General features: G+C 37.2%; 1 protein-coding gene across 5 annotated transcripts in view; it reads right to left on the bottom strand.

The window, feature by feature from the left end:
* Window positions 1-20,121, bottom strand: part of TMEM131 (transmembrane protein 131) — a 224,554-nt gene that overhangs the window by 123,370 nt on the left and 81,063 nt on the right. For 4 of the 5 annotated variants that reach the window (XM_023618615.2, XM_070235088.1, XM_023618613.2 and 1 more), the window contains one exon: window positions 17,287-17,327. In XM_023618615.2, coding sequence (XP_023474383.1) covers window positions 17,287-17,327 — 41 coding nt within the window. The remainder of the gene's footprint in view (window positions 1-17,286; window positions 17,328-20,121) is intronic. The other variant, XM_070235089.1, reaches the window with a different exon arrangement.

Genomic DNA, 20,121 nt, shown 5'->3' with positions numbered 1-20,121 from the left:
GTGTAAAATTTATGTATGCTATTGAAGTTAGCTTAAAGTAGGATGTTAAAAATATGATATTTTATGTAAGCCTCATGGTAACTACAAAAGAAAAATCTGTAGTAATTACACGAAAGATTACAATAAAGGAGTCAAAGCCTCCTGCCGCATAGGATGATCAAATCATAAAAGAAGACAGCGAGAAGGAGCAAGAAACAAAGGATTTATGAAACAAAAAATTAAAAAGGAAACAGTAAGTCCTTCCTATTAATACTTACTTTAAACATAAAAGAATTAATTCTCCAATCAAAAGATTTAGAATGGCTGAATGGATAAAAAAACAAGATCCAGTGATAGGCTGCATACAAGAGAACAACTTCAGCTTTAAAGACACACACAAATTGAGAATGAAAGGAGAGAAAAAGATATTCCAACCAAATGATAATCAAAAAAAATTAGAGGTACCTAGACTTATAATCAGACAAAATAGGCTTTAAGCCAAAAATGGGCAAAGAGACAAAGAAGGTCATTATATAATGGTAAAGCAGTCAATCTAACAAGAAGATATAAAAACTATAAATATTTAAGACTAACACCAGAATATCTAAATATATAAAGCAAATACTAACAGAACTAGAAGGAGAAATAAGTAGCAATATACTAATAGTTGGGAATTTTAATACTCCACTATCGACAATGGATATATCATCCAGACAGAGAATTAATAAGGAAACAATGGAATTGAAAAACATTATAGACCAAATGGATCTAACAGACATATACAGAACATTCTATCCAACAATAGCAGAATACATATTCTTCTCAAGCATACACTGAACATTTTCTAGGACAGATCAAACTTAGGCCATAAAAAAAGTCTTAGCAAATTAAGAAGACTGAAATCATACCAAGTATCTTTTCTGATTAAAATGGTATGAACAACAGAAAGAAAACTGGAAAATTCACAAACACATGGAAATTAAACAACAAACTCTGAAATAACCAAAGGATCAAAGAAGAAATCAAAAGGGAAGTAAAAAGGCATCCTGAGACAAAGGAAAATGGAAACAAAACACACCATAACTTAAGGGATGCTGCAAAAGCAGTTCCAAGAGGAAAGTTTATAGCTATAAATGCATACAACAAGAAAAAAGAAAGATCACTAATAAATAAACTATCTTTATATCTCAAGGAACCAGAAACAAACCAAACCAAGCTCTAAGTTAGCAGAAGGAAGGAAAGAATAAAAATTAGAGCAAAAATAAATGAAAAAGAACAAAAAAGGAAAACAATAGAAAAGATTAACAACACTAAGAGTTGGTTCTTAGAAAAGATAAACAAAATTGACAAACCTTGAGCTAGACTAACTGAAAAAAAAGAGAGGACTCAAATAAATAAAATTACAAATGCAAAGGAGATTACAACTGATACAACAGAAATACAAAGGATCATAAGAGACTACTATGAACAACTATATGTCAACAAATTGGATGACCTGGAAGAAATGGATAAGTTCCTAGAAAAATACAATCTACCAAGACTGAATCATGAAGAAATAGAAAATCTGAACAGAGCAGTAACAAATAAGGAGATTGAATCAGTAATCAAAATATCCGAACAAAGTAAAGCCCAGAACAAGATGATATCACTGGTGATTAACCAAACATTTAAAGAAGAATTAATGCCAATCTTTCTCAAACTCTTCCAAAAAACTGAATGGGAGGGAACTCTTCCAAACTCATTTTATGAGGCCACCATTGCCCTGATATCAAAGCTAGATAGGGATACTACAAGGCAAGAAAACTACAGCCCAACATCCACGGTAAACTTAGATGCAAAAATTCTCAGCAAAATACTAATAAACCAAATTCAACAGCACATTAAAAGGATTATACACTGTGATCAAGTGAATTTATCCCTGGGATGCAAGGATGATTTAACATATGCAAATCAACAAAAGTGGTACATCACATTAATAGAATAAAAGAATCATATGATCACCTCAATAGATGCAGAAAAAACATTTAACAAAATTCAACATCCATTCACGATAAAAACTCTCAACAAACTAGGTACAGAAAGAATGTACCTCGACATCATAAAGGCCCCAAATGAAAAGCCCATAGCTAACAGCACAGTGGCGAAAAGTTGAAATGTTTTAAGATAAGGAACAAGACAAGGGTGCCCACTCTTACCACTCCTATTCAACACAGTACTGGAAGTCCCAACCAGAGCAATCAGGCAAAAAAAAAAAAAAAAAAAAAAGAAAGAAAGAAAAGGCATCAGAATCAGAAAGGAAGAAGTAAAATTGTAACTATTTGCAGATGATATGATCTTATCTATAGAAAATCCTAAAACCTCACCAAAAAACTGTTTGCTCTAATACACTAATTGGTAAAGTTACAGGATAGAAAAATCAACATTCAAAAATCAGTAGTGTTTCTTTACACCAACAAGGAATTTCCTGAAAAAGAAATAAAGAAAACAATCCCATTCACAATAGTACCAAAAAACAATAAAATACTTAGGAATGAATTTAACCAATGAGGTGAAGGATGTCTACACTGAAAACTGTAAGACACTGATGAAAGAAACTGAAGACACAAATAAATGGAAAGATATCCCATGTTCATGGATTGGAAGAATATTGTTAAAATGTCCATAATACCTAAAGTGATCTATACATCCAATGCAACCCCTATCACAATTCCAATAACATCTTTTACAGAAATAGAAAAAAAATCCTAAAGAGTTTGGAACCACAAAAGACCCTGAATAGCCAAAGCAATCCTCAGAAAGAAGAACAAAGCTAGATGAATCACACTTCCTGATTTCAAACTATATTACAAAGCTATAGTAATCAAATCAGTATGGTACTGGCATCAAAACAGACACATGCACCAATGAAACAGAATTAAGAGTCCAGAAATAAACTCATGCCTATATGGTCAACTATTTGACAAGGGAGCCAAGGACACTCAATGGAGAAAAGACAGTCTCTTCAATAAAGGGTGGTGGGAAAACCGGATATTCACATGCAAAACAATGACAGTAGACCCCTATCTCACACTACTAACAAAAATGAACTCAAAATGGATTAATGACTTAAATGTAAGACCCAAACCCGTAAGGCTTCTACAAGAAAATACAGGAAAAAAGCTCATTGACATGGGTCCTGGCAACAAGTTTTTGGATATAACACCTAAAGTACAAGAAACAAAATCAAAACTAGACAAGTGATGCTACATCAAAGTAAAATGCTTCTGTACACAAAAAGAAATAATCAACAAAATGAAAAGGCAATGTAGGGAATGGGAGGAAATATCTGCAAGTCACACATCTGATAAGGGATTAATATCAAAATATATAAGGAACTCAGACAACTCAACAGCAAAAAATCAAATAATCCAAATGTAAAAATGAGCAAAGGATCTGAATAGATATTAAATATTCAAATGGCCATTAGCTACATGAAACGATCCTCAACATCACTAATCATCAGGGAAATGCAAACCAAAATCACAATGAGATATTATCTCACACCTGACAGAATGGCTATTATCAAAAAGACAAGAAACAATAAATGTTGGAGAGGACGTGGAGAAAAGGCAACCTTTGTACACTGTTGGTGGGAATGTAAATTGGTTCAGCCACTATGGAAAACAGTATGGAGGTTCCTTAAAACATTAAAAATAGAACTATCATATGATCCAGTAATTCCACTTCTGGGTATTTACTGAAGGAAATGAAAACACCAGCTCAAAGAGATATCTGCACTTCCATGTTCATTGTGGTATTAGTTACAATAGCCAAGACGTGGAAATTACCTAAGTGTCCACTGATAAATGAAAGAACAAAGAAAATGTGGTAAACGTACAATGTACTATTATTCAGTCAGAGGAATGAAGGAAATCATGCCATTTGCAACAACACTGATGGACTTTCAAGACACTATGCTAAGTGAAATAAATCACATAAATACCGTATGATCTCAATTATGTGGAATCTAAAAAAACTGAACTCATAGAACCAGAGAATAGATTGGTGGTTGCCAGAGATGAGGGGTGGGGTGTAAGCAAATCAGTGAAGATGGTCAACATTATAAATTTCCAGTTGTAAAATAAGCAAGTTCTGTGGATGTAATGTACAGCATGGTGACTAAAGTTAACAATACCATAATGTATATTTGAAAGTTACTAAGAGAGCAGATCTTACAAGCTCATTACAGGAAAAGAAATTTGTAACTATGGGAGGTGATGAATGTTAACAAAACTTACTGTGGTAATCATTTCACAATATATACATATATCAAATTATTACTGTACACTTTAAATTTACACAATGTTACATTGTTACAAGTCAATCGTATCTTAATAAAACCAGGGGGAAAAGGGTCTCTGAAGCGCAGAAATTTTTAACTTTGAAGTTTGATTTATCATTTTTTCTTTTATGGTATCCTGATAATAATTTTCCCCGGCTGCAAAGATTTCTATGTTTATTCTAAAAGTTTTATACTTTCAGCTTTTACATATAGGCCTATTGTCCTGTTAAAGTTAATCCTGGGTTTTGGTGTGAGGTAATTTAATTTAAAGTTCATTTTTTGTTTCCATGTACATATGGCACAAAATGTCATAAAGCTTTTAAACTAAGTCTTCAAAAGAGGTAGTTTAAATCCTCCAATTTGGTCCTTCTTTTCAAAACTTGTCTGGGTTACCCTAATGCTCCCATGTAAGTCTGAAAACCAGTTTGTCAATATCTAGAAAGTCGTCTGCTGGGATTTAATTGGAATGCATTTAGTCTAAACCATCTGGGAAGAATTAACATATTAGCAGTTCTTCAGTCTACGAACACAGAATCTCTCTTATTATAGAACTCAGTGAATGGGTTTCAAAAACTTTTTGTTAAATTTATCCTGAAGTATGTAACGTTTTTGAGGCTATTGTAAACGGCATTTTTCTAAAATATTTTACTTTTGCCCTTGTCATAAAGAAATAGAATTTCTGATATTGACTACATATGTCCTTCAATCTTGCTAAACTCACTTATTCTCATGGCTTTTTGGGTATATTCCTTAGGATTTCCTATGTATCTAATCATGCTGTTTGTAGACGAACACCTTTTATTTCTATTTTTTGCCTTAATGTAATGAATAGCACATCCAGTACAATATTGAATAGAGGCGATGAAAGTAGACATCCTTGCCTTGTGTTCTCAATAGAAAGAATGCATTCAATCTTTCACCATCAAGTATCGTGTTAGCTTTTGTTTTTCCACAGATGCTCTTTATCAGGTTGAGGAAATTCTTTTTGATTCCTGGTTTGCTGAGTGTTTTTAATCACAAATATTAAATAAAGATGATGAATTTTGCTACATGCTTTAATTTCCAATTTAAAAAATTTCCAAACTTTTCTTGTTAGTGATTTCTAATTTAATTCTTCTGTGTCAGAGAACATAATAATCTGCTATTGTTGGGTGTAATATTTAATAAATATCTACCAGGTTAAGTTGATTGATAGTGTTCTTCGAGTCTTCTGTACTCTTACTGATTTCCTATCTACTTTATCAGTTATTTTCAGATGACTGTTGAAATCTCCAACTATAATTGTGGATTTGTCTATTTTTCCCTTTATTTCCGTTTATTTTTTCTTCATGTATTTTACATCTCTGATATTAGGTTAACACAGATTTAGGACTGTTGTATCCTCATGGTGAATCGTCTCTTTTATAATCACAAAATGTCTCTCTTTATCCCTAATAATATTCCTTGTCCTAAAGTCGAATTTGCTGGATAGTAATATAACCACCCAGCATTTTTAAGACTAGTGGTACTTCCTCCCACCAATCTTTTTACTTTTAAGCTACTTGTATTTTTATACTTAAAGTACATTTCTTCAATATCAAGACTACTGACCAATAGGGAGATAATATTTGCAATATAGGACTAATATCTCTAATAAAGAAAGAACTGTTAAAAATGAAAGAAATAAAGATTAAAAGTCTTATAGAAAAATGGGTGGAACAAACATGAACAGATGATATCCAAAGATAAATATAAGCACGGCTCTTAGATATATAGAAAGATATACAACCCCACTTATAATTACAGAAAGACAACTAAAACGAAATGATGCTAGAATTTGATAGAATTTGACCTATCGGATTGACAAAAATTAAAAAGTATTATAACATATTCTGTTGTAAAGGCTATAGGAAAATAGGCACTCTTATTTACTGATGGTGGTTATGCAAATTGGCACAACTCTTGAAGTAGAATTTGTCAATACCTAGCAAAACTACATATGCATTTACCTTTTGACTCACCAATAGTGCTTCTTGGAATTTATCCTAAACATATACTTTCAACAATACAAATTACATATACATTTATCTTTTGACTCAGAAATCCTAATTGTAGGAATTTATTCTGAAGATAACTTTCAAAAATATGAAACTATATATACGCAAGGTTAGTCTTTTAAGCACTACTTGCAACTGCAAAATACTGGAAACAAGTTGCTCATATAGAAGACAATGGGTGAAAAAATGATGGCGCAACCACATAATATAGTATGTTGCAACTGCATACAATTAATGATAAAGGTCTCTGAACTGATATAGAGGTTTTCAGGGTATAATTTTAAGTGGATAAAACAAAATGCAAAAGAGAATCTATATGCACTTCCTTTTGCATAAGAAAGAAGAGATATAAGAAAATATTCATGCATTTGACATTTTTGTATCGTCCTTTTTGAATTCTATTGTTGCACATATTTAAAAAAGTGAATTTTTAAAATGGAGGTAAAAATCCCAAATGGAATATAGACAGAAACCAATGAATCAAACTTTATTTTGAATGAACATAATCACAATGGGGGGGGCGGAGATGGAGGGCAAAGGATGGAGAGAAAGATGAAGAACATTATAACATGTATAAGTTTGGAATGTAATATTTTGACCATACACATTCAGACTAAAGAAAATAATGAATTTTAAACAAACATTGTAGTCTAATTAGTAGGTTTGTTTTTCATGGTGACATGAGTTAACAATTTTGACACAAATTTATCTGTATTCTAAGAGCAATCAATATACATATTGCAGACAACTGGACCCAGATTTCTCATTGTTGGAGAATAAACAGAAACAGAAAAGGGAAGGACAGAAGGAACACTGTGATGATGTATTAAAACTGGAGGTATCAGTAACAACTCATGGTTTTTAATATACATAGATACAGAAATAGATATAATATAGATAGTAGTAACTGTTGCAGGCAAGAATCAACAATAAATGCTAAAACTAGAGAGGGTTTGATGCCAAACAGTATATTTACATGGTCTCAAGGTACTTCTCTGCAAGATATTTATGAATTACAAAAGAAGAATGGAACAAATAGACCTCATGTGCTTCCTGATAATCAAATGAACTAGCAGGACATAAACTTAAGTGATACTCCTGCCCAAAACTGACAATCTGAATTGAATCATGAGGAAAACATCTGAAAACCCAAACTAGGATATTCTACAAAATAAATGGATTCTACTTTTCAAAAATGTCAAAGTCCTAAAAGATAAGAAAGATAAATCAATTGTTTCACATTAAAGTAGAGGCTAGAGACAAGAAAATTAAATATGAGAGACACTGGCTTGAGGCTTAGAACAAAAATTTCTTTTCTTTTTAAAATAAAAGTCATTAATGGGACAATTGACAACATCCAAATAAGGTCTATACACTAAATAATAGTATGCTAGTGTTAATTTCTTGATTTTGATAAGTACACTGAGGTCTTGTAAAATAATATCCATATTTATTAAAAAAAATACACAGGTTTTTAGAAGTAAAAGAGCAACATGTCTACAGTTGATTCTCAAAAAATTCAGAAAAATAGTTATATATGTATATACAGAAAGACATATAGGGAAAGGGAGGGAGGAGGAAGGAAAGAAGAGGCAGAGATGGAGATTATGAATGACAAAGCAAATGCACAATGTTAACAAATGGGGAATACAGGTCAAGGGCACAGGGGAATTCTTTGTACTATCTTTGCATCTTTTCTCTAAAATTATTTCAAAGCCAAAGGTTAAAAAATTAAATATGAATTCAAAAATAAAGTCTATTTCTTATTGACAGCATATGCTTGGATCTTTCTTTTTTAATACAGTCTGAGAACTGGTGTTAAAACCGTTGACATTTATTATAATTTTTCATATAACTGGGTTTAAGTCTAGCATCTTGCTATTTGTTTCCTTTTTACCCCCATCTGCTTTTTATTTCTTTTGCCTTCTTTAGCTGCCTTCTTTTCAGTGAACTGAGTAAATCTTTTAGTATTCCATTTTACCTCCTTGATTGCTTTATTAACTATACTTCTTTGGGTTTTTTTTTTTTTTTTTAATGATTTTAATGTTTCCTCCAGGGTTTGTTTCATCTTATCACAGTCTCACTACAAATAATACTATACCACTTTACATGTACTGTAAGAACTTCACAACTCAATTTTTCCATTCACTCCCCCCCTTTGTTCTATTGTCATCATACATGTAACATATACAAGTTATAAATTTCACAAAACATTGTAATTATTTGTTCTTTAAAGTCAATTATCTGGGGCTGGCGCTGTGGCCGAGTGGTTAAGTTCACACACTCCACTGCAGTGGCCCAGGATTTCCCTGGTTCGGATCCTGGGCGTGGACAAGGCGCCACATGTCAGGCTACGTTGAGGTGGCATCCCACATGCCACAACTAGAAGGACCTGCAACTAAGATATACAACTATGTACTGGGGGGATTTGGGGAGACAGAGCAGAAAAAAAAAAGAAGAAGATTGGCAACAGTTGTTAGGTCAGGTGCCAATCTTAAAAGAAAAAAAACGGATTTTCTATATTAAAAAAAGCTCAATTATCTTCAAGTTTTTTTAATGAGAAAAAATGTCTTTTATATTTATCCATGTATTTTCACCTTTTTGGTGGTCTTCATTCATTTGTTTAGATCTGTGTTTTTGTCTGGATTACTTACTGCCTTCAGAATTTAAAGGAACTTCCTTAAGATTTCTTATAGTGACAGTCTGCTGGCCTCACATCATAGCTTTTGTCTGGAAATCTCTTTATTTGTGAAGGACATTTATGCTGGATATAATATTCTAGTACCAAAAGACAATTTTTCTTTTGGTACTCTAAAGATGCCATTTTGTTGATTTTTGGTTTGCATTGTCTTTGATGAAGAGCCAGCAGTCATTCTCATCTTTTGTGACTCTCTACAGAATTCTGTTTCCTGGCTGCTTTTCTATTTATCAGGTTTTCGGCAACTTGAATATATCATGTGGCTTGGTGTGGTTTCTTTGTGTTCCTCTTGCACTGGGTTTACTGCAGGTCTTTGACAGGCCCCCTTGCCACCCCCGCCAATTCCTGGGAACTCACTCACACATGAGTCAGATTGCCTGCTATTGTACCACAAGTCACCAAGGGTTTGTTTATTCTTTTTCTAGTCATTTTTCCTTCCCGTGCTTCAGTTTGGGTTACTTCTGTCACTATGTCTTCAAGTTCACTGAGCTTTTCTAATAACAATACATTGTTATTAATCTTACCCAGTGAAATTTTCATTTCAGAAACTATTTTTCAGCTCCAGAGGTTCCGTTTTGTTCTTTTTTTAAATATTGTCTACTTTTCCTTCATGTTTTCCTTTAAATTGCTGAACATATATAATATACGTACTAAATTCCCTGTCTGTTACTTCCATTATCTCTGTCATTTCTAGAACTGTTTCTATTCTTCCTCTTGATTATGGGTTATTTTCTTGCGTGTTCAATAATCTATGATAAAGGGCTGACTACTGTCTATTACATTACTATTTTGACAACTTATTTACATTCTGTATGAATTTTACAATTAGCTAGATTATAGGCAATTTCTACCAAAAAAGCCTGCTGGGATTGCGATTGGGACCACACCGAAATAGACAGATCAATTTGGGGAGAAGTGACACCTTAATGGTATTGATTCTTTTTATCTCTCCACTTATGTAGGTTTTCTTTAATTACTCTCAGTAATGTTTGGAGACTTCAGTGTACAAGTCTTGCACATCTCTGATCAGACTCATCCCTAGGTTCACTGACTGTCAAATCTACCCAGGTCTTTGCCCTAGGAAGCTGGGACATACAGGGCCTGTCACTCAGCCACCAAGCACACTAAAGAAGCTCTCCTACAACACAGCTGTGTAGGAGAGAGGGACTGTTCTTTTCACCAGCTGCCCACTCTGATCAGCCCTAGATGGTGGGAACTGAGTGTGGGGGGACAAGCATCACCTGACTGCCACGAGCCACTCAAGATAAGCCTGTGGACAACGAGATCTGCCAACGCTCTCTGGCTGCCAAATCTACCTGGAATAGCTCTTCCACTCCAGCGAGCTGGGGGAGATGGGAACGTCCACTTGGCTGCTGAGCCCACCGAAACCTTCTTCTGCAAGGCAGAGCTGTGGAGCCCTGGGTGCCGTCTCCAACCTGAGTGCTGTGGCCTCCCACTTTCTTGCCAAGTTTACAGAGATTTTGTTGAATAAATATTTCTCAATTCATTCTACGTTCTTTGATCAATCTCCAGATACTCTGACTGATTGTCTTTGCTAATTGTGATCAGCTTAGGAAATCCACTTACGGGGAGAAGTCCCCGAGATCCTCACACCACCATTCCAGAAATCTCAATTCTGTCCCACTTAAATTCAAGGTGAAACTAATTTCTTGCTGTTAAAAAATAAGTGAGGTAAAACTAGCTTACTCACTGGAGCTTATCAACACCTGCTGTTGTGGTTTAATGCCCAGTAAGCCATGTCTTTACTTAAATGCACTTTTGATAAGTTGCCTTGTCTGTCATCAACTTACTATAGTGTTCAAGATTAATGCAAAGTAGTACTACTCTTCTGCACATGTCACTTCACGTGCAGCTAAAAGCTCCAGGGCTGGAAGATAAATCCAAGTACAAACCAAATGAAATCCTTAAAAACAACTTCAGGCCATTCCCCTTTAGCTTTTTCACAAAATTTAAAACAGATATTAGTCAAACTGCAACTGTTAGCAGATTTTATCTGCCATTAAGATACTACCAAGTTTGGGATCTAACTCAATCTTCTAGACGCTTAGGTTAATTGTAGGCAATCAAAACGGTTGTATTTAGTATAAGCAAATTATACAGTCAGTTAAAGAACCTCAGCCACCTTAATTTGAAAAGTATGCCCCAACCCAATATTTTTTTGGCTTATTTTCCAGAGATACCAGGAAACTTAAAAGATCAGAAGATTCTGGTTCTTCTTGGGGACACTGAGTGTACACACACACACACACACACACACACACACACACACACAGACTTCTCTCTAGCTGATATTTTATTTATTTGGTCACTTATTGTCTGTTTTCTCCATTAGAACACATGCTCCACCAGGGCAGGAGTCTTGACTATCTTCCTCATCCAGCACTGTAGTAGTTTTAAAATATGTTCACAAATTCTCTGATATTCTTCTCTTCAAGAGATGGCACTTAATTGCCCGCTCCTTAGCTTGGCTTCTTATGAACAGAATATGGCAGAAGTGATGGCATGTGACTCTTAGGACTTAATTACTAAAGACACTGTAGTCTCCTCCTTGTTCTTTCTCTTGGATCACCTGCTCTGGGGTCGCCAGCTGCCATGACGTGGGAACCCTCAAGCAGTCCTATGGAGGGTTCCACATGATGAAGAACTAAGGCCTCCTGCCAAGAGCTGGCAAAAACTGAGGCCTTTTACGAACAGTTATATGAGTGAGCTACCGTGAAGACGACCCACCACGCACAGGCCTTCAGAGGACCGCAGCTTCTGCTGATATCTTGACAGCAATCTCATGAGAGATCCCAAGCCACAACTACTTAGCTAAGTTGCTCCTAAGTTCCTCACTCACAAAAACAGAAACATGATAAAAATTTGCTGTTTTAAGCTGCTAGGTTTGGGGGTAATTTATTACACAGCAAGAGATAAGAAATACAATTACTGAATCACCAATTCTTAGAACAATGCCTGGTGTATATAAAGATCCCAGCAAATATTTGTTGAACGACTGAACAAATAAATTAGCAAACACCCACTGCTTATATTCATATAATATTTTAAAGTTTGCACACTACTCTTACTCAAATAAATCTTCCCATTTGATCCTCACAACAACCTTATATAATGCATAACCTTATATCCTATCAGGCAGAGAAAGGATCTTCCCCAGTTTGCAACTGAAAGTCATGCTCAGAGCAGTGAAGCAGTTTTGCTCAAGGCTACACAGCTGGTGAACACGGAACTCAGGGCTCTTGATTCCTCATCTCCCATCATAGGGCTATACAATACTAGGAAAAGGCATCCACAATAGGTGGCCTCACGTCACGCAATAATTAAATCGTTACTGGTACTCATTATAATATTTTGGTGTTCAAATGAAATAAACACTGATGGAACGCTATATGCACATCTTCCACTATTATACCATGCAGCCAGAAGCTTTTTAAACAAAATATTATCATGTAATTGATAGGTACATTTAAACAAATTAAAAGGGTGAGTCATAAAGTAGGAGAGAAATACAAACGAGAGTATCCTGAAAAATTCTGTTTTTAATGGTTTTACTTCCCACAATCCTGAGGTTACAAAAGCAGCAGCTCTTCCCTTTGCAGAATGTCCTGGAAGCCCTTAGAGCCAAGCCTCCCCCCAAAGCTGAAGCAGATGATAATGGTGCAGGGGATGGGGGGGTAAGGGGGAGGTGACAGGCAAGTAGGAAAGAAGGTGGGAGGTGACCAAATAGTAGCCAAAGGCCAGCATCTACCATTGTACTGCCATCCAATCCACTAGCTAGAGAATCATTTTGCGAACTAAGCTTTTCATGATACCCAGAGCAGGTTAAGTTTCGTTTTTTTTTTTAATTTTTATTTTTTTCGGATGTACATCATATTTCAAATTCTGGATACATTACATTATATTCACCACCCGAATACTAATTATAGTGCAACCCCTCACATGTGACCCTAATCACCCCTTTTGCCCTCCCCGCTCCCCCCATCCCCAATGGTAACCACCAGTCCAATCTCCAATGCTATGTGTTTTTGGTTTTTTTTTTTGTCGTTTTTATCTTCTACTTATGAGTGAGATCACATCGTATTTGACTTTCTCCCTCTGACTTATTTCACTCAGCATCGAGTTTCACATAGAGAAAGAGTTTTGACTCGGGAGATCATATAGGCAATATGAAAAAGGAGGGGGCTGAATTTATTGGCTTACTAGAAAAACAAGATGGCAGCATGTGGACTATACAGTTGGGGAGTATAAAAAGTTAGAAACGAATGCAGAAATGACTACAGAAGGTCAAAAGACAAAGTGTCCATCTCAGTGATTGCTAATGCTCAGTGGACACCGGGGCCGCCGCAAGGAGAGACTGGTGGAGGCAGCACACTCCAGAGTTGGAGACCAGGCTCTGGAGTCAGAAGCCAACCTTCCCCTCAGCTGTGACTTGGGCCTTGCGGCCTGTTGTGATGATGAGAGTGAGACGCCACGTGAAGCACAACACCTGTGTCAGGTACCTTGGTCCACTACAACTAAGCCCCGAGGCTTACATCACCTGATTATAATATCCCTTTCAAATGTGCTGCTTTCTTTCGCAAAGTGGACTGTTTTTGTCACTTCATCCACACATATGACTTATGACCTCATCAGAAATGGTATCTCCACGATCCTTCCCGATCCCTGAGGGCAGAGGCTGTATCCAGAGCCCAGCACAGGGCAGACACTTGGAGAACGGAAAGCAGACCGCGCGGATCTCTTGCCTCTCTTCAACACGCCTCCCCGCCATGCATCCCAATCCTGACAGCTTTCCCCCCACATGCCTCCGCTGCCTTCCCTACTCCTCCTTCACAGCCTTTCCCACTCCAATTCCTACTAACTCTATTTGTCCTCTAGGAATACTGGCTAGAAGAGAAAATATAGGGAATACTGAAGGATTACATATTTGACAGGCAAATAGTCAAAGAGAATGCAACACGGGGCCAGCCATCAGAAGATAATGACTTCTAACTGAAACTCTGCCACTCTAACCTTGAGCACACCCCTTGGTCCTAAGGGTCTCAGCTTGTCAAACATGCGGGCTCAATAAGATAATCTACTAGGGTCTCTTGTATATTACAACCATCTCTAATCATACGAAAACTTTCATCTTAGCCAAATTTTCAAAACCAAACCAAAACTCTGATACTTTTATAGAAGTTTGTTTTCGAACTGAGAAAAAAAAAGGATTACAATTTCTGTTGTTATCCAGCTACACATTTTATTTACATCTGTTGTTACACAACTGCACATTTTATATTTTCATTTCACATTCTATTAAAGTTCCTCTGATTTAAATGAGAAGTCTGGCAGTGTCTGATCTGACTGTGCAGCACTGAGCCACATATAGAAGGACTGGCTAAATCCTTCCAGTGTGGAAGCTCTGTTCTGATTGTCATGTGCTAGGTTAAGTATGGAGAACATATTTGCTTTTCCATGTCAGACACGTTTTAAAACGACTTATGAAGGGTGACTTACAAATACAGCTCTTTAGGTTAGTTTTTAGTTGCTTGATATGAAGCTCAAAAATCTAAATTTAGACTTTTATGCTGTTATGGATTGAACTGTAACCCCTCAAAATTCGCACGCTGAAGCCACGACCTCCAATGAGAGGGCATTTGGAGAGAGGGCCTTTGGGAGGCGATTAGGTTTAGATAAGGTCACAGAGAGAGGCTCTCATGATGGAACTAGCTCGTTTCTACCCTCTCTCTTTGCCATGTGAGGACAAAAGGGAGAAGGCGGCTGTCTGCAAGCCAAGAAGAGAGCCCTCACTGGGGAACCAGATGTGCCGGCACCTTGATCTTGGATTTCCCAGCCTCCAGAACTGTGAGAAATACATGTCTGTAGTTTAAGCCACCCAGTCTACACGGTGTTTTATTATAGCAGCCCAAGCCGACTAAAACATATGTTTAGTGCCTAATCCGGATCATACCCATATGAAAGAACCACAGGGTATTTTTACTGCATTCCAATTTGAACCAAGTGTTTATCTAATGCATGGTCTTGGTCAGAAAAAAAAAAAAGTGAAGTGTGATTATTTTAAAACTTGTCTGCAAATCCTCTGATATTCCTAAAATCTATAGGTGGGGGTCTTTGCCCCACCTCCCAACACCCGGAGGCCAACTTAAGTCACTGACTGACAAACAGCATATGACAGAAATAACACTATATGATTTCAGAGAGTAGGTCATAAAAGGCGATACAGCTTTCACTGGTTCAAGCTTGGAATCCAGCCATTATGCCATGAGGAAGCCCATAAGCCTTTGGGAAAAGACCACAGAGAGGGGCCCACATGTAGGTATTCTAGGTGACAGCCCCGCTGAGGTCCCAGGTAACAAGCTAGCACCAACGTGCCTCCAGCTCCCAGCCACTGAGTCACTGCGCTGGCATCTCTCCAGCTGAGGCCCAATCATCATGGAGCAGAGACAAGCTGTCTCTGCCGTGCCCTGCCTAAATTCCTGACTTACAGAGTCCGACAGTATAATAAAATGATTGTTTTATGCCAGTCAGTTTTGGGGTAGTCTGTTAGACAGATGTAGATGATAAGATAAGTGGAACATGAGATCAGAATATAATTATGTATTGATGTAAATTCTTCCCTTTTTTTGGTAAATTCTTCATTATACCAGGAAAATAACTTAAAGCCCAAATCTTGATCATGGATAATACCATCATTTTCATAAAAGTAGCCAAATATAATTCCATAGCTAATCTCCTAACTGCTAAGATAAAGGATCAAGAAAGAAGCACAAGATAATAGGTGTGCTTTTCTCCCCACTAATTTGGCTCCAGATGGGTCAGAGTTCTAGGGTTCTCAGATGGTCCAGCCAAGGTGGCATCAGGATAGAGTCACAGTAGTCTGGAAACAATCCACCCCAAGGCCAAAAATATCTGGGGAGGGGTGGAGGGATGGCAGGGTGGCATTATATTTTATAATCAGAGTAGCAGAGAAGTCTACACCTTACTGCAGGCAGCGAGTGTGTCCTTCGGGCAGGGTTCACAGGTAGAACAGGTCCCAATAGGGCATATGACATTAGGGAGAAGGACGAGCAATGGGGAAGCAGGGCCATGTTACTGCAGATATGAAGAGTGAAAAGAGTAAAAACGGTGAATGTTGAGGAGTTTCATTATTATATTTATGAAGTCGGGTTTTTTTTTTCGCTGAGGAAGATTGCCCTGAGCTAACAACCATTGCCAAGCCTCTTTTTTTGCTTGAGGAAGATTAGCCCTGAGCTAACATCTGTGCCAATCTTCCTCTATTTTTTTGCATGTGGGACACCTCTTCAGTGTGGCTGGTGAGCAAGCATATCTGCACTGGGGATGCAAATCCATAAACCTAGGCCACCGAAGCAGAGCACCACTTGGCCACCAGGCTGGGCCCTGAAGTAAAGCTTTAATTGCCCTACTTAATTTGAGTATTTGCTACTTCTCTCTCAAAATAAAATTCTTTGTTGTTGCAGTCTGCATTTCACTACTCTGAGGACATTCTTGGGTGTACTGTAAGCATCAAGGATATCTAATTCACAGATAGCTCTCATTCCCCTTTAGATACCATGTGCAGGCCCTCACTGGATATTGAAAGGGAATCAGGCCAGCATCTTTCTTTTATATTGTCTCTCTAATATATGTGATAAGCTACCAAAACCCCAAAGAATCTGGAGGTGAGGAATGCATCTTCAAATACACATGCATGTATATATTTTCATAATATCTGCAAGTTTAACAACTTCCCTGTTATCACAGAGAATCTGTGTTTAAAAGGGGTCTCCTTTAGTCACAAGACTGAGTTTTACTGCCCTGAGTTCCTCCTCTAGGGGCCTGCAGACAGACCCCTGGTGACAGCTGAGGGCAGCAATGGTCAGTCCATTAAAGGCAGGGATAGTCACAAAAGAAGCCACTAGGGAGTTAGCTGGTCCTCTTAGAAAGCAGTTGGCATTTCAGCTATGAGTAAAGTCCCTCTGTATATGACAGGCGGACATATGCTACACAATGCATCACCTGCAAACTCAGATTTAAACCTCATTTTCCATACAGAATACTTGAAGTACATAATATAATGTGATTTATAACTTGCTTTCACTCTTCAGCAAAAAAGTATGGGGAAAGAGAAGAGCACTGCAGGAATCCCCCAGAAGGAACTGAAAGAATGTTAGCATCTTACTAAATGTATAAACTTTTATAAATTATAACATATATATACTTTCCTTCCTTACCTTTTTTGTTGATATGAACTGAGTCCAAGTGTTGTCTCAGTCTGTGAAAGGAAGGAAAAACTGGTGAAAATACTGAGACCAAATCTTTATACTACAGACATACAGAACATCAAATATTTTACTGTAGTTTCAACTTTGATCTTATACTTACTTGGATTTTCAGGTTAAACCTGATCCTCAAATCATACGAAATGATCTGTCACACTATGTAATTCAAATGAGAAAATAATTTGGATCAAATTTTAAACATCTATGGAAATAATACAAAGTAATGTGATTGATTTTTAAAAGATTGCTAAACTAACACATCCTACGAGAAGAGCCCCCTTCACAATCACTTTGTGAGGCTACGTGTGCCTCTTACTGTTCACTGCATACCTACTGTGTGCCATGTGCTGGTATGTAATGGTTCCTGCCATCATGGAGCACAAGGCAGGGGGAGGGGGAGGCCAGTAACTTTCAAACTAAATAAATGTGTTTATACATTACATAAAGGATTACCAAAATACCTTTCTGTGCTGTGAACAAGAATAAACAGACGACATGCTTAAATATGTCATGAGAGAAGGCCTGTCTGAAGAGAGAACATTTACACTGAAACCTAAAGGATAAAAAAGAGCGGTGTGTGGAAGCGGGATTAGGTGGTGGTGGAGACTAGCACATGCAAAGGTCCTAGTACAGGAAAGAGCTTGGATGTTCAAGAAACAGCAGGTCTACTTGGCTGGAGCTTAGATGGGAGGGGGAGAAAAGTAGACAATGAGGTTGGAGGGCCAGGCAGGGTCCAGATTATGTCGCATCCCTGTAAGAAGTTTGGATTGTGTTGGACTCCAGATGCTACACAAGGACTCTGAAGGAATAAGAGGGACAGAGACAGACATGGTCTACATTGTAAAGGTATTATTCTGGCTGTAGTGTAAAGGATGAATTAGAGGAGGAAAAGAGAGAATGCAACAAGTTAGGGGGCAACTGATGAAGGAAACGAAGTTGTTAAAAATGATGTGTTAGCAAATGCTAAAACTCTAAGGAATACCATCAGTGAACTTATTTCAAAAGGTTAGCTTCTTCAGGGGGCTGGCCCCGTGGCCGAGCGGTTAAGTTCGTGCGCTCCGCTGCAGGCGGCCCAGTGTTTCGTTGGTTCGAATCCTGGGCGCGGACATGACACTGCCCATCAAACCACGCTGAGGCAGCGTCCCACATGCCACAACTAGAAGGACCCACAATAAAGAATATACAACTGTGTACCGGGGGGCTTTGGGGAGAAAAAGGAAAAAATAAAATCTTTAAAAAAAAAAAAAGGTTAGCTTCTATGTTATAATTAGAAAAAGCAGAATTGTGGCATTATTTTTTTGCCATTAACATAAATTATTTTTAAATGGCATTTTGGAGAACTCATACAGGAGAAATATGGCAGATGTGGGAAAATGTCCTCATTTTTTGAAAGTGAATGCTCATGCGAAGTGAAGTGTCAGGATGTCTGTAATTTTCTTTAAAATGTTTAGCAATATAATTTGTTGTGTGTAAAAGTATGTGTGTATATAAAGCAAATATGGCAAAACATTAGTAATTGTTGGGTTTATCTGAATGGTAGGTGAACAGGGAACTGAACTCTTCTATTTTCTGTACTTAAAGAATTTCTTCAACTTTTTATTATGAAAATTTTTTACTATAGGAGAAAATATTTGCAAATCATATATCTAACAAAGGATTAACATATAATATATAAAGAACTCCTACAACTCAACAGCAAAAACCAAACAGCTTGATTAAAAAATTTGCAGAGAATTTGAACAGACATTTCTCCAAAGAAGATACACGAATGACCAGCAGGCACATGAAAAGATGCTCAACATCACTAATCATCAGGGAAACACGTATCAAAACTACAATGAGATACCACCTCACTCCTATCAGCATAGCTACTACCAAAAAAAACAGCAAATAGCAAGTATTGATAGGCATGTGAGAAAATGGAATCCTCGTGCTCTACTAGTGGGAATGTAAAATGGTGCAGCTGCTATGGAAAACGGTGTGGCAGTTCCTCAAAAAATTAAACATAGAATCATCATATGATCCAGCAACCCCGCTTCTGGGTAAATGCCCCAGAGAACTGAAAGCAGAAAGCAGAGGCGCAAACAGACATTTGGACATTCACGTTCACAGCAGCATTCATCACAAGAGCCAAAGCAGGGAAGCAACCCAAGCGTCTATCGCTGGATAAAGGGACAAACAAAATATGGTTTATACGTACAACAGAACATTATTCAGCCTTAAACAAGAAGGAATTTCTGCCATATGCTATAATATAGATGAACTCTGAAGACTAAGTCTACGCTTACACTAAGTAAAATAAGCCAGTCACAAAAGGACAAATACTATATGATTCCACTTACATGAAGTACCTGTGGGAGTCAAAATCATAGAGACAGAAAGGAGAGTGGTGGCTGCCAGGAGCTGGGCAAGGGGAATGGGGAGCTACTGTTCAATAGGTACAGAGTTTCCATTTGGGATGATGAAAAAGCTCTGGAGCTGGATGACGATGATGGGAAAACAAATGTGAACGTACTTAACGTTACCAAACTGGCTAAAACTGTAATTTTAATGTTATCCACATTTTACCAGAATAAAAAAAGAACTATAGCAATCAAGACGGTGTGGTACTGGCATAAAGATAGACAAAAAGGTCAACGGAACTGGAGGAAGTCCAGAAATGGACTCACACACATTTATGGTCATTTGATTTACAACAAAGGCATCAATGCAATTCAATAGAGAAACGTGTATCTTTTCAACAAATGGTGCTGGAATAGGGGGACAAACCTATGTAGGGGAAAAATA

Source organism: Equus caballus, chromosome 15 (genome assembly GCF_041296265.1).
Source record: "Equus caballus isolate H_3958 breed thoroughbred chromosome 15, TB-T2T, whole genome shotgun sequence".
NCBI lineage: Eukaryota > Metazoa > Chordata > Mammalia > Perissodactyla > Equidae > Equus > Equus caballus.
This window is presented reverse-complemented; position numbering and strand designations above follow the sequence as displayed.